The following is a 14,899-nucleotide window of genomic DNA, read 5'->3' as shown; positions in this document are numbered from 1 at the left end:
TGATGAGATGCCCAGATCATTTTCCAGGACATGCACACACGTGGGGCTGTGTTTCTAGAGTCACTTACAAAGCTGCTAGATTTTTGCTGCCTTAGTTGCTAGGCCTTGTGGGTGGGAAGTAACAGCCTCTTTTCAAGGTTACTGCGGAGCCCCTGTTCTCCGGAGCACATACCAGATGGGACTTGAAAAGCACCTATAAATCATCTTAATTGTAAGCACCAGAGGGCGGGGGGGGGGTGTGGATCTCTGTTTGCTCCCATTCCAATTTCTCAGGATTTGAAAAATCGTTTGTAGAACATGATACTCTGAACACTGTCCTGAGCAAGGCAGGTGCTGAGAGACTTCTGCGGCATTCTCCCCTGTAGCCTGACTCTCTCTGCTTCTCAGAGTGGGGGACCCTGCTTCCCTGGCAGGCTCAGGTGAGTGGGAGCAGCACCTGTGCCCCAACTGGGGAAGAACTACGCAAGCAGGATGAAATCTGCCTGCAGGGGTGGGAATGGAGAGTCCTGGGGATGCCCGGAGTATACTCCCTGTGCTGAGGAAGCATTAATCTCTCAGCCCATTTAAATGCCTGATGATATTAAGCAGCATTAAACAGGGGTGTCAAGGTGCTTCATACTGTCATTGTTCTCGGGCTGCCCCCTACTTTGTCTAGGATGGATCCTGGGCTAATTCAGTCTGTCATGTGGGCCCCCCCCCCCCCCACCTACTGTCTAGGCTGCAAAGAACCTGGGGTTTCCCCTTCCCAGTCTGGTGAGTGGAGGATAAGCATGATCAGTTCCTTTGCGGCTGCTTCCTCAGTGTCTCATGGCCTCCCACTGGGTAGAGAATCAGCAGATGCCTTTGCAATGGACTGGCCCAGTCTATGCTTCGGAGCGTGGTGGGAAGAACTATTTCAGCAGGCATGACTTTGCCCCTACGTGGATGGGACATAACTTGATTTAAATACTTCCCGTGGCCTGCTGTGATCAGCTATGGGGCAAAGCCATGCCCGCTGAGCCATCTTTAACAATAGCATAGCCTCTCTCTGGAGTATTGACAGGGCCTTCTTCACAGAACTGGGGCATTGGGAGGCAATGTGCAAGCAGTAAACACCATTTCCTGACAGGTTTCAGAGTAACAGCCGTGTTAGTCTGTATTCGCAAAAAGAAAAGGAGGACTTGTGGCACCTTAGAGACTAACCAATTTATTTGAGCATAAGCTTTCGTGAGCTACAGCTCACTTCATCGGATGCATACTGTGGAAACTGCAGAAGACATTATATACACAGAGACCATGAAACAATACCTCCTCCCACCCCACTCTCCTGCTGGTAATAGCATTTCCTGACAGTTTCCAGGAGCCCCAGCTGCTTTTTGGCCAGGGTGCTGCTGTGCGCCACTTTAGAGGTGATATCTGTGCTTAACTTTTATATTGTCCCTTGGTTCCTCAGCATGAGGGTTATACCAGCCCAGGACCCCTTGCACATGGGCAGATGTTGTGTGCAAGGGGTTGTGTGTGAAGCAGCCTAGCTTGCACTAACTCTGAGTTTAGCCTACAGTCTCAGAACCAGCAGCGTAGTTTAAATGCAGCGAGCTACTCTAGAGGGCTAAGTAGCACTGACTAAACCACTTCTAACGGTGGGAAGTTAGTGGTGGGCTATCTTGGCTTTAGGCTTTCCAAAGCTCCAGGAGGGGTTCTTTCCTGAACGTTACAGGACCTGGCTTGGCTATCCTGTGGAGAGCAAGCTTCTTGAGGTTTAAAGTACAGGACCAGAACTTGAAATCTGGGGGCTCTGTTCTGCTACAGACTTGCTGTGAGATGTTGGGTAAACCATTTAACAGCGCTGCCTCAGTTTCCCCTAGCTATAAAAGGGAGACTATTTCCTAACCTACAGGTGGTTTGTGAGCTTTTATTCACTAGTGTTTGCAAAGGGCTTGGAGAGTCTGATAGAAAATGCTGCTGAAGGACAATTGGCTTATAAGCCTAAACACTCCTCTGGTATGGGCGTGCCCAGTCTGGAACTATCAGGGAGTGTCCGCTAGCTGTCTGACACCAAGCAAGTGGCTGCTGGTGCATTTGGATCCTCCTGCTTTAGTACCACAGTGTGGTGCCTCTGAACAGCACTATTTGATCCTGCTGGCTGGGTGCCTTGCAGCGCACAGTTCTGCTGGCACTCCTGAGGTGTGGAAGGCCAAGTGCAGATCCCCTGGAGAGCCTAGGGGCTAAGAAAGGAGCTAGGCATGTTCGGCACCCACTACTTTTGTGAGCAAAGCTATTAACTGCTCGGTTACTGCCTGGGCTTAACCACGGTTTTCTCCAGCCTTGCTCTCCTCTCCAGCATGCTCTGATGCCTGAAGTTCCCCCTCTTTTTCTTCACCTTGCTGCTGCCTCTGACCGCTCGGCCCAAACCCCAGGCCCTTACTGGTCTCTGCTAGGCCCCCCCCTTGTGATTCCCACCCTGTCTTCCACTGCTCCCCCGTCTCCGACGCTGCCTCCACTGACTGTGAGGGAGGGACTCCTTCCTCCCCACGCACTGTACACCTGTCTCTGTGGACAATGCACCTTCGGAGAATAGGGGTTAGTGCCTGGGCAGTTCCCGTCCCTTCAGTCTTGGCCAATATTTGCTGTGTGTCATTGTCATAAACACTCATTTCCTGCTAATCCGATGGGTTTGGGGGTCTTTGCTCTGTTGGTTCAGAACCAGCCATGGGCTTGCTGAAGAGTTTCTAGCCTAGATTCATGACACAAGGGTTTTCACACACGGAGTGGGGCTTTTGAGTCAGTGGCTAACGTCTCTGAAATCCTGCCCTGGGCGAAGGGCAGGCTGACCCAGGAGGGCTTGTCCAACTCCAAATTCCAGGCTCCGATTTCACTCCAGACATGCAAGTGCTGGTTGTCAAAGACGTGCTGGGCAGGAGAGGCCCGAGGGTGGTGTGTCTAACTGTGTGTGGTTAAACATGGGCACTGCCAAGGCGGAGACAATGGGCAGTCTCTGCCTTCAGCTTGATGGGGCACTTCTGTAGTGGTGGCAAAGCAGTTCCTTTGGGTGCTCATCCTGTGTCTTAGCTGCAATGAGGGGTAGGGAAAATCTGAGCCGCTATAAAGGTAACAAACCATTTTCTCAAGGGCTAAGACAGACTCTTGCTCACCTTCCACCGTAGGGGCCAGGCATGCTGCTTCTACCCACCTTCTCTGACAAACGCAGCACAGCGTGCCTGCTCAAAAAATCAACCCCCTGCCCTAATTAAACGCTGCACCCAGCGTCAGACCGAGAATGAACCACCTGTAATGGATTCCTCGAGGCCAAGGCCAGAAGAGACTGTGGTGATCATCTAGTCTGACCTCCTGCATAACCCAGGCCAGATGTGAATGCTGTCGCTTAATGCATTAGCAAAAGGTGCCCAGCCGCTACGGGGAGGAAGGTGGTGTAAGACCCTCTGTAAAATAGAAATGATGCCTGAATAAAAGCAATGAGCTCTGTCCCAGCCCTGGCTTCTCTTGCTGCCTGCTGTTCTATAACCTTGGAGACTGTGATGCCGATCTGCAACTGCAGCCATCACGGGTGTGTCAAATTCAGTTTTCGGATTTCACAAGAGGATCGTGTGTAAGAGGAGACAGGCCAGGAAGGTGCAAAGACCCTGTTAGAACATAAATTATCTCCAGCTATTCACAAATGTGGCAGTAAGAATTCTGAGAAACAATTGCCAGGTGAATGGGCATACTGTCTGGGGCTCTGACAACACTGAAGAATAACTCTTATCTAGCATCCTGTTGCTTCAAAGTATTCTCCAAACATCCCCTTAGCCTCAGATCTCCCGGTGAGGTAATGGTGGCTATCCTGGTTAGACAGATGAGGAAATTGAGAGCGGCTCGCTAAGTGAGTGAGGGGCAGAGCTGGTTGGCATTAGACTCCAGTTCTTGGCTCCCAAGATGCTCAGACCACCCCCTCTTCGCATGGGTGTGCATGCCTATCAGTACATCTATCTCCCTCTCTGGGCCCTTACATTAAGGGGTGTGTCCTACACCACCCTGGGGAAGTGGAGAAGTCTGATCCCGATTTTGCAGCGGGGGAAACTGAGACACGGACAGTCTGCACTTGCATTATTCCTAATCCTCCACCCCTGGGTGGTGCAGTGTGTAGGGTGGGTGCAAACCTTGCTAGGCTGGCAGTGCCAAGGGAGAAGTGCAGGAGGATTATGCGGGGGGTTGTATTTTGCGGGAGCAGCTGCTGGATTACTTTGGCAGGGTGCTGGGGGAGGCCTGTGTGTTTGAGGCAGGGCTGCAGAGGGGGAGGGGGTTGTGTGATGGGAAGACGTGAGGGTGCTGGGGCAAGGATGGGTGTGGCGTGTGGGTGAGCAGGAGGGTGCTGAGGAGGGACTGTGTAGGGTGGGGTGTGTTGGGGGAGCAAGAGGGGGTTGGGTATGTGTTCGTAGAAGGGGGAGGGGCTGTGTACAGGGGGGTTGTGGGTGGTGGCTGGGGATAGTCTGGTGGTGTATGGGGGTATGCTGGAAGGTGTGGGGTAAATGGTGAGCGGAGCAGGGGATGTGTACGGTGGGGTTTTGGGTGGTGTCTGGGGGCAAGGGGAGAGCAGCGGTTGTGTAGCAGGTTACTCTGGGTGATGGTGAGGGTCAGGGCTGTGTATGGGGGATCAGGTGTAGCGTAGGGGGTACTCTGGGTGCCCTGGGGGGTCAGTGCTGTGTAGGTGGGAGCAGGGTGGTGTAGAGAAGTGCTGGGGGGGAGTAGGGGTAGTGTAGGGTGCGTCCTGGGGGGGTCGGGGTGCTGGAGGGAAGAAGGGGTGTGTGTGGATGCTGGGGGAGCAGAGGTGGTGTAGAGGAGTGCTGGGGGAAGCAGGATCAGTGTAGAGGGGGAGTGGGGTATGGTTAGGATGTGTAGGAGGACACTGAGGGAGAGCAGGAGCGGTTTAGGGAGTGCTGGGGAGTGCTCTGGGTGCCCTGGGGGGGGTCAGGGCTGTGTATGGGGGTACTGGGGGGGATAGGGTGTGTGAATCGGGACACACTGGGTGGTGGGTGTGGATACTGGGGGAGCAGAGGTGGTGTGGGGAGGAGCGGGGGCAGGCAGGGGGGTGGGGGTGGTATGGGCTGGGTAGGGGGATACTAGAGCTGGTTTATGGGGGTGCTGGGGGGAGCAGAGTGGTGCAGTGCAGGGGGGTGGGGGTGGTTAGAGCGGGTAGGGGGATACTGGGGGGCTGTTTATGGGGGGACTGGGGGGAGCAGAGTGGTGGAGAGGCATGCTGGGGGCAGTGTAGGGGGTGGGGATGGTTAGGGCTGGGTAGGGGGATACTGGGGGGCGGTTTATGGGGGTGCTGGGGGCAGCAGAGGGGTGCTGGAGGAGCTGGGGGCAGTACAGGGGCTGGGGCTGGTTAGGGCTGGGTAGGGGGATACTGGGGGGCGGTTTATGAGGGTGGTGGGGGCAGCAGAGGGGTGCTGGAGGAGCTGGGGGCAGTACAGGGGGTGGGGCTGGTTAGGGCTGGGTAGGGGGATACTGGGGGGCGGTTTATGGGGGTGCTGGGGCCAGCAGAGGGGTGGAGAGGGTGCTGGAGGAGCTGGGGGCAGTGCAGGGGGTGGGGCTGGTTAGGGCTGGGTAGGGGGATACTGGGGGGCGGTTTATGGGGGTGCTGGGGGGAGCAGAGGGGTGGAGAGGGTGCTGGAGGAGCTGGGGGCAGTGCAGGGGGTGGGGCTGGTTAGGGCTGGGTAGGGGGATACTGGGGGGCGGTTTATGGGGGTGCTGGGGGCAGCAGAGGGGTGGAGAGGGTGCTGGAGGAGCTGGGGGGCAGTACAGGGGCTGGGGCTGGTTAGGGCTGGTTAGGGGGATACTGGGGGGCGGTTTATGGGGGTGCTGGGGGCAGCAGAGGGGTGCTGGAGGAGCTGGGGCGCAGTGCAGGGGGTGGGGCTGGTTAGGGCTGGGTAGGGGAATACTGGGGGGCGGTTTATGGGGGTGCTGGGGGCAGCAGAGGGGTGGAGAGGGTGCTGGAGGAGCTGGGGGGCAGTGCAGGGGGTGGGGCTGGTTAGGGCTGGGTAGGGGGATACTGGGGGGTGGTTTATGGGGGTGCTGGGGGGAGCAGAGTGGTGGAGAGGGTGCTGGAGGAGCTGGGGGGCAGTACAGGGGCTGGGGCTGGTTAGGGCTGGGTAGGGGGATACTGGGGGGCGGTTTATGGGGGTGCTGGGGGCAGCAGAGGGGTGCTGGAGGAGCTGGGGGCAGTGCAGGGGGTGGGGCTGGTTAGGGCTGGGTAGGGGGATACTGGGGGTGGTTTATGGGGGTGCTGGGGGCAGCAGAGGGGTGGAGAGGGTGCTGGAGGAGCTGGGGGGCAGTGCAGGGGGTGGGGCTGGTTAGGGCTGGGTAGGGGGATACTGGGGGGCGGTTTATGGGGGTGCTGGGGGCAGCAGAGGGGTGCTGGAGGAGCTGGGGGGCAGTGCAGGGGGTGGGGCTGGTTAGGGCTGGGTAGGGGGATACTGGGGGGCGGTTTATGGGGGTGCTGGGGGCAGCAGAGGGGTGCTGGAGGAGCTGGGGGCAGTGCAGGGGGTGGGGCTGGTTAGGGCTGGGTAGGGGGATACGGGGGGGCGGTTTATGGGGGTGCTGGGGGGAGCAGAGTGGTGGAGAGGGTGCTGGAGGAGCTGGGGGGCAGTGCAGGGGGTGGGGCTGGTTAGGGCTGGGTAGGGGGATACTGGGGGTGGTTTATGGGGGTGCTGGGGGCAGCAGAGGGGTGGAGAGGGTGCTGGAGGAGCTGGGGGGCAGTGCAGGGGGTGGGGCTGGTTAGGGCTGGGTAGGGGGATACTGGGGGGCGGTTTATGGGGGTGCTGGGGGGAGCAGAGTGGTGGAGAGGGTGCTGGAGGAGCTGGGGGGCAGTACAGGGGCTGGGGCTGGTTAGGGCTGGGTAGGGGGATACTGGGGGGCGGTTTATGGGGGTGCTGGGGGCAGCAGAGGGGTGCTGGAGGAGCTGGGGGGCAGTGCAGGGGGTGGGGCTGGTTAGGGCTGGGTAGGGGGATACTGGGGGGCGGTTTATGGGGGTGCTGGGGGCAGCAGAGGGGTGCTGGAGGAGCTGGGGGGCAGTGCAGGGGGTGGGGCTGGTTAGGGCTGGGTAGGGGGATACTGGGGGGCGGTTTATGGGGGTGCTGGGGGCAGCAGAGGGGTGCTGGAGGAGCTGGGGGCAGTGCAGGGGGTGGGGCTGGTTAGGGCTGGGTAGGGGGATACGGGGGGGCGGTTTATGGGGGTGCTGGGGGGAGCAGAGTGGTGGAGAGGGTGCTGGAGGAGCTGGGGGGCAGTGCAGGGGGTGGGGCTGGTTAGGGCTGGGTAGGGGGATACTGGGGGTGGTTTATGGGGGTGCTGGGGGCAGCAGAGGGGTGAAGAGGGTGCTGGAGGAGCTGGGGGGCAGTGCAGGGGGTGGGGCTGGTTAGGGCTGGGTAGGGGGATACTGGGGGGCGGTTTATGGGGGTGCTGGGGGGAGCAGAGTGGTGGAGAGGGTGCTGGAGGAGCTGGGGGGCAGTACAGGGGGTGGGGCTGGTTAGGGCTGGGTAGGGGGATACTGGGGGGCGGTTTATGGGGGTGCTGGGGGCAGCAGAGGGGTGCTGGAGGAGCTGGGGGCAGTGCAGGGGCTAGGGCTGGGTAGGGGGATACTGGGGGCGGTTTATGGGGGTGCTGGGGGCAGCAGAGGGGTGCTGGAGGAGCTGGGGGCAGTGCAGGGGCTAGGGCTGGGTAGGGGGATACTGGGGGCGGTTTATGGGGGTGCTGGGGGCAGCAGAGGGGTGCTGGAGGAGCTGGGGGCAGTGCAGGGGGTGGGGCTGGTTAGGGCTGGGTAGGGGATACTGGGGGGCGGTTTGGGGGTGCTCGGGCGGGGTGTGGGGGGGCGGCCGCGCAGCACGTCCCGCCGTGTCTCCCCCCCCCCGCCAGCACCTGTAGCGGGGGGGCGGCCCCGGGGGAGGCGGCCCCGCCCCGCCCCGCCCCGCCCCGCCCCTCGCCCTGCGGTTGGCCCGGCGGGCGGCCCATGCTAATGAGCCGGGCGCCTTAGGGCACCTGCCGGCGGGCTCCGGGCGCAGAGCCGCTGCCCGCCCGGCCATGCCGCGCTCCTTCCTGGTGAAGAAACCCTCCAGCACCCGCGTCCCCAACTACGGGCAGCTGGAGTCGCGGCAAGGTGAGGGCGCGCCGCGCCCCGGGGCAGGGCCCCCAGGGGGGCCCCCCGGCTCTGGGACCCGTCGCGGGGTGCGGGTCCTGCTGGGGGTCACCCTGCTGCCGGACCGCGACTTCCCTGCGCGCCCGGGCTGCTCCCCTTCCCACCCCGCCCGGTCTCCCGGCTTCCCGCGGGCGCTGTCCCGGGGCGCAGGCTCCCGCGGCGGGCAGGTTCCCCTGCGCCTCGCCTCCGGCAGCGGGGCGCCTCCTGGGGGTGACGGCGAGGGTCTCCCCGCCCCAGCGAGCCAGCCCCACCGCTTCCCGGGCTCTGGGGCTGGCGGCCCGGCTCTGCACCGCCGGGAGGAACGAGCGTCACGCCGGGCAGGGGTCGGCTCCCCCCTGCGCCCCGCGCAGCGCAGCGCGGCGGCCCGCGGGCGGGGGAAGCGGTGGCCCGGTCCTGCCGTGGGGCTGCCCCGGCGGCTGGGGGCGGGCTGGAGCAAAGCAGCGCGGGGGTGCGACTGCAAAGTAACCTCGCTTCCTTCTGCAGGGGGGTCTTCGGGCCGGGGGAGCTGCGGAGAGGGGCTCCCAAGCAGTTCAAACAGGCGGTCCCAGTGGGGGGCCCCCCTTCAGACAGGGGGACCCTCCCGATAGACCCACTGCTGTCATCTCATCCGAGTCCAGCAGGAGGGGGGGAGGGAGTATTTCCAGTCTGCTCCGGCGGGGGAGGTCAGAAATCTCCCCAGGATGGAGGCACAAGGGCTGACACTGGCCGTGTTGTGATTAACTTCCCTCTTGGACCTCCTGGAAAGTCCAGCGCGCTCCACTGAGCACCATGGTGGGCCTGATTCACCCATGGATAGATGGCCTGGGCCGTCTTCCCAGCAGGGGCCCCTTGGCTGGGGCAGGATGCCACCGGATGGGAGCCTTAGCAACTGCTGGAGCCAGTTCCCTTCACAGGTCCAGGACCTAGGAGACTGGGGCAGCAGCAGCAGGAAAGGTGGCCAATTCCATCAGGTAGAACAAGGCTCTGGCTTCTGCACTGAGGCTTCCCTTCCCTAGAGAAGGGGGATCATTGTGGGGAGTTAGATGGGTGGACCTTGGAGCTAGCAGGGAGTGCTGGGGCCAGCCCAACATCCTGGTGCTCAGCCTGTAAATAGCACTGCCCCAATAGCAGCCCCTGCCCCAAAGCGGTCCCCGGCTTCTCTCCACACAGTGCGTAAGGGCCGAGCAGAACAAACCCGCAGGGGGTGGAGGAGTTGGGGTGACCGTGATGCAGGGCCTGGTGTGTACACAGTGTGTAGGCGGAGCGGACTTTGGTTAATGGACACACGGGGGGAACTGGCCTTCAGCTCTGCCGTGCTGCTCTCCCCGGTGCACAGCTCCTGGCTAGGCGCGCCTGCAGGGCATGCGGGTGGGAGCCACTAGACAATGTCCATGGTTCCGTGTTCACCTGCCTCTTGCTTCTCCCCAGAAATCGATGGCGCGTGCCACGCCTGCGGGGGGCTGGTCATCCCCATCCTCATCCCGAATGACGGCGCCCCTTCCGCGCCCTGGGCCGGCAGCTCCATCCTCGCCCGCTTCTCCTTGCCTCTCCCACTGGATGGGGATACCAAAAGGACTCCCAGCACAAGCCCCCACAACCTGGAGATCAGCCTGGTGGACACGTTAACGGGCCGAGCGCCGGGCTCCCCTCTCAAAGACAACCAGAACAACCTCAACCTGCCCCCCGTCCTCAGCCTGCCCCAAAGGAGGCCACCCGACCCGGGGAGCCCAGCAGAGGGGCACAGGGGAGCCCAGGACAAACTGCAAGGGGCACGGGGCAGGGCAGCTGAGCCCCTGGAGAGATTTGAGTGCTTTGACTGCCACAAGTCCTACCACACCTTCTCCGGGCTGGCCAAACACCGCCAGCAGCGCTGCGTGCTGCAGGCCAGGAAGTATTTCACCTGCAAGTACTGTGACAAGGAGTACGGGAGCCTGGGAGCGCTCAAGATGCACATCCGCACCCATACACTACCATGCGTCTGCAAGATCTGCGGCAAAGCCTTCTCCAGGCCTTGGCTGCTCCAGGGACATATCCGAACGCACACAGGTGGGGTGCAGTGCCGGGGCGAGTCCTCGGGGTAACAGCGCAGGGCTGCACAGGGAGGGAAGCACCTTTCCTGTGTTTACAGGGCTCTGCCTGGCCAGTAACTTTGCACAACAAGCTGGTCTAGTTGGCTCGCAGGTGCATAGCGGGCGGTAGTGGAGGGCGGGTTGGGAGAAAATGGCTAATCTGTTGTTGTCCCCAGGCTTGACTGGCGGATCGGCCTTTTAATGTGGCATTCACAAAACAGCCTGCCAGGCCCAGTTGGGTTCAAAATGCTTGTATTTTGTATGGAGATTTTTTGCAGATCCCAAGAGTAAAAGATCAAACGCTGCAGACCAACCTCTGTACCTGGGACACTAATACTCTGTATCTGTATCCCAGTAGCACCTAAAGGCTCCATTTAGATCAGAGTGAGCCTTTGGCGTTAGGCGCTGTACAGAGACCCAGGATACCGCAGTCCCTGCCTTGAGGAGTTTACAGGCCAAGGGCTTGTTTTAGTACACTGGAGCTCCTCTCACTGCTCGCTCCAGGGGCCACAGTTGATGAGTTGTTGTAATCTGAGTGGCTGCATCCCCCCTGGAGCTTCAACTCCCCCTTGGTGGTGCGCCAGCTAGGTGGAGTTTAAAGTGTGGACGGGAGTCAGGGTAGGGGCAACGGGCAACGTTTGAGCTCTAGCTCCGGCCAACAGTGCAGAGATGACCAGCCCTAAGGCATCCTGCACAGACTTTACCTTTATGCACCCAAATAATCCCATTGGCTTCAATGGCTCTACCTGCATGCAGGAAGTTAAACAAGTGCATAAATCATGCCAGGATCTTGGAAGAAGAATCTAACCCCTTAGAGTAAGTAAGTAGATCCTCAGAATCCCATTTGCTCGGCCCTGTTTTGCTCTTTGTTTGCCCTTTGCATTTCTATTTGTTTGGACAATGCAAACTCAATGAACTTAGTTTTCCCCCTGTGAGTTTCAATTTATAACTCTTGGTGCTGTAATGTCTGGGTTACAGACACTGCAGATGAATGTTTAAAAACAACTGTTTTCATGGGAATGAATTTTTTTAAAGTATGGAAATCTTGCCCTGTTGGGTTTAGGTTTCATAAAAGCTTGTTTTAGCAAAACTAATATTTTTGTCACCATTTACCTTGATTGTGTCCCTTTAGTAGAAATATTTGCAGTATTTCCTACCTATTCCCTTAGAAATTGGATAACTCAAGTCAAATTGACTAGCAGCGAAGTAACCAAAAATCAGACTGACTAGCTTTGTTCCGTTATGCCAGATGAGAACAACATCCAGAGCAAATGCAACTAGTGAGAAGTAAATGATTTAAAAGAGAATTCTTCTGGTTTTAATAATCTTAGGTATTACGGATTGGGGGAAGGGAGGGGAAATTCCCCTCTCCTTTTAAAAAGATGTTCTCTACTCCATCCAGATTAGCCCTAATTCTATTTACTCATGGTGTGTTTATTGTAAGATTGTTGTGGTGCCTTTACAGTCTTGGTTTGCCCCCTCTTGGCTCACGTACTATGGCCTTGGGCATGTTGCCTCAGTTTCCCCATTGTGAAACATGGGTAATACTTACCTATCTCCAGGTGGGTTGTGAGGGTTGGTTAGTGCTGATAAAGTGCTTTGAAGATTTTAGTGCTGTCAGCAAAGAAAGTGGCAGAGGAGCACTGGTCGAGTACATTTCTTCTGCCTAAACAGTCTCTTGCCAGATTTGCTGTTGTGGGAAAGTTCCTCTTGTAATAGGAAGTGCTCATGCCATGTAGGCTGAGAAATCCAGTTACAAAGCTGGTTGTTCCGAAGTGGGAGACTTGCGATTTCCCCCCTCCCTGCACGCTTAAAATAGAGGTGGTAAACAGGAAACACAATACCAGTGCCCAATGCACATATCCCCCTCCATATCCCATGTACGAACCTAGCCCAGAGCTGTGCGTGAGCAGCAGTGCTCCTGCAGAGGATACACAATAAGCTGATGTTTGTCTCCCCGCAAGAGAGGCTGGGGGCGGGCTGGAGGCTGACTCACCAGTGTCCCCTTAAGCAGACAGCCCATCGGACATGAGCAGGTAATAGGATCCGGTTGCAAAGCAAAGGTTAGCGTGTGTGACTCTTGGGCTCCGGAGCAGGGCCAGTCCTGGTTCCTTTGTACAGGGCTCTGGGCACGGCACCTGGAATATTGCCCCTGGTTCTGGGCACCAGGATCGCAGGAAAATATGGACAAATTGCAGGGAGTTCTGAGAAGAGTGACCGATCAGCAGCCTGGCAGGATTGATTTACAAGGAAAGACTGAAAAAGCTGCATGCACCTAGCCTGGCTAAGCAGCACCTAAGGGTGGGAGCAGAGGAAGTGAGGGGCTACTCAGTGTGGTATATAGAGGGATAATAAAGGGTGGTAGTGGGGTGATTAGGTTGAAGCAGGGCAAACCTGGCAGTGAGCTGCCTTGGGGTGTGGAATATTCTCCCCAGGCGAGTGTTGTAAGCCCCATGGCTGGCAAATGGTGCTGGGAGGGGAATGATCTGGGCCTCGCCCTGGGGAGAGGGTCTGATGGGGCTTTTCCATCTCCAACTTCTACGTCGAAAGGGAGTCCTTAGATTGTGAATTTCAAGCCAAACTGTCTGGCCTGTGCTGGCTTCTGCAGCAGAGGCTAGGGGGGTGGCTGGGAAGAGTCACCTGGCTTGGCTTGGAGGGAATACAAGATCCTGACTCCCCTGGGTGCTGTGTCCCACCCCTGCTGCTACGATATGCTCAGGTGAAAGGCTTCCAGCTGGCAAGTCCATGCTCCCCCCATGGTGGAACGCTTCTGACATTTACGTGTGCAGTCAGCTGCTGGAAATGAGATTCCAGGTCTCTTGGGCTGTCTGTCCACCTGGCTCCAGTCTCCGCTCTTTCTTCCTGCTGTACAGCCCCCTTCCACATGGCAGGGAAGCGGAGCATTCCCCTGGTTACAACGGGCAGCGGGCTGGGCAGCCACTGGGATGTTCACAACACTCCCTCCCTCCTACTCCCTGGAAACCCCCTAACCCACCTGAGCGCCTAGCAACCCATGGCGATTGCCTGCCATTCGGCCTGGCCGCTGCACCCCACTGATTTCAAGGGGGAGCCAGGATAGAAGAGTTGTGTGGAATTTACTGCTATTTCTGGGACCCCAGGCTGCTCGGATCTCAAAGGACAACTGTACAAACCAGACCAGAGGCGGGACCGGTCCCTCCCCCGACCCGGCCAAGCCAGGCTGGTGCCCCGGGCCCGGGGCCTTGTCCAGCTGGAGCTGCTTGAGTGGGGGCGGTTCTCTCTGACAGTGTTGTCTTTGCTCCCCCCCAGGTGAAAAGCCCTACAGCTGCTCGCACTGCAGCCGCGCCTTCGCCGACCGCTCCAACCTCCGCGCCCACCTGCAGACGCACTCGGACGTCAAGAAGTACCAGTGCCGGGGCTGCTCCAAAACCTTCTCCCGGGTGTCTCTGCTCTCCCGGCACGAGGAGGCTGGCTGCTGCCCTGCATCCTGACGCCCGCTGCCCAGGGCCGCACCAAGCGGTCAGAACAAGGAAACCCACTGTAGACCTGGGCATCTCCGTGGGAGCTCCTGGCATCCTGCCACGCTGTGGAGGGTGCGGGTGGATGTGTGCTACCGGGGGAGAAGGCTCCGGTTCCTGGTGGTGGTGGAGATCTATACCCATCTTCCAGCTTTGTGTCTTCAGCTGAATGGCACCAGCTTTGCAGAGGGCAGTGCTGGAGGCCTGGCAAACGCATTGCAGGAATGGCTTGGTTCTGTCTCCATGCAGGCAATGCCCTTCAGTTTGCACGTGAGGAAGGGGAGTGGAGACTGCGTTCCAGGCTAGCTTTGAGCTCCTTGCCTTGAGCTCTGGCTCTCTAGGGGTGAACTGGATCGCCCCCAAAGCCCCAAGCTGCATCCACTCTACTCACCTGCCTTGGAAGTATGTTTGTCTGCACCCATTCAGCTGGGCTGCCTGAACGGTGCTTCAAGCACAGCCGCGCCGGAGGAATAGCCTCTAGTCATTTCTGCCCCTCTCCCATCCTTTGCATCCAAGAGTCTCCACCTCCCTCATTAGGGGCTGGGACGTCAGGTTACCTGCAGCCAGTGGGAGCTGTCCATTCCCCACCTGCATGCTGCCACTGCTCCGTGGCTGCCCCTGTGGGATCTGTTGTTGCACATGGGTTCAGTTTGATTGCCTGGTGTCTAATAAAAAATAAAACTGACAGTCTGCAAAATGAACTTGTCTTATTGCCCAAAAGAGGATGGGGCCAGCGACTTCTCACTGCGAGGGCGCAGGTTGCTTGCTGCCCCACCTTGGTGACACACCCTCCTAGCCTTGTTTCACGATGCATTGCTCCCCCCCAGCCTCAGCACTTATCTGATCGGGGTTACTTGTATTGCAGTAGCACCCAGAACCCTAGCCATGGGCCAGGATCCCAGTGTGCTAGCCTCTGAAACACAGAACAGAAAATGGTCCCTGCCCCAAGGAGTTACAGTCTTAAGTATCAGACAAGGGGCAATGGAGGATAGAGACAGAATAGAAGAAACAATGAGACATTGATTGGCAGAAGTCTCCAGGGCTGTGCGTAGTCATAGCAGAGGAACTGCTTCTGTGCTCTTTGGCTTTCAGACACTCTCTTACCTCTCTCCCAGGCATCTGCTTCTCCCCATTCGTGGCACAGTTTCACTCACCTTCACCACTTGGACACAGACATGTCCTCCAGC

The 14,899-nt window shown here is 58.6% G+C and overlaps 1 protein-coding gene across 1 annotated transcript; it reads left to right on the top strand.

Annotated features, from left to right (window-relative positions):
* The first annotated feature begins 8,019 nt into the window (after positions 1-8,019).
* SNAI3 (snail family transcriptional repressor 3) lies at positions 8,020-14,393 on the top strand. The gene is made up of 3 exons (XM_073308488.1): positions 8,020-8,128; positions 9,575-10,192; positions 13,504-14,393. Exons 1-3 carry the CDS (start codon positions 8,053-8,055, stop codon positions 13,683-13,685), a joined length of 876 nt encoding a protein of 291 aa, XP_073164589.1. The 5' UTR covers positions 8,020-8,052; the 3' UTR covers positions 13,686-14,393.
* The last annotated feature ends 506 nt before the right edge of the window (positions 14,394-14,899 follow it).

The sequence above is a fragment of the Lepidochelys kempii genome, chromosome 12, assembly GCF_965140285.1.
Source record: "Lepidochelys kempii isolate rLepKem1 chromosome 12, rLepKem1.hap1, whole genome shotgun sequence".
Classification (NCBI taxonomy): Eukaryota; Metazoa; Chordata; order Testudines; family Cheloniidae; genus Lepidochelys; species Lepidochelys kempii.
The sequence above is the reverse complement of the archived record's forward strand: the minus strand, read 5'-3'. Positions and strand labels throughout refer to the sequence as shown.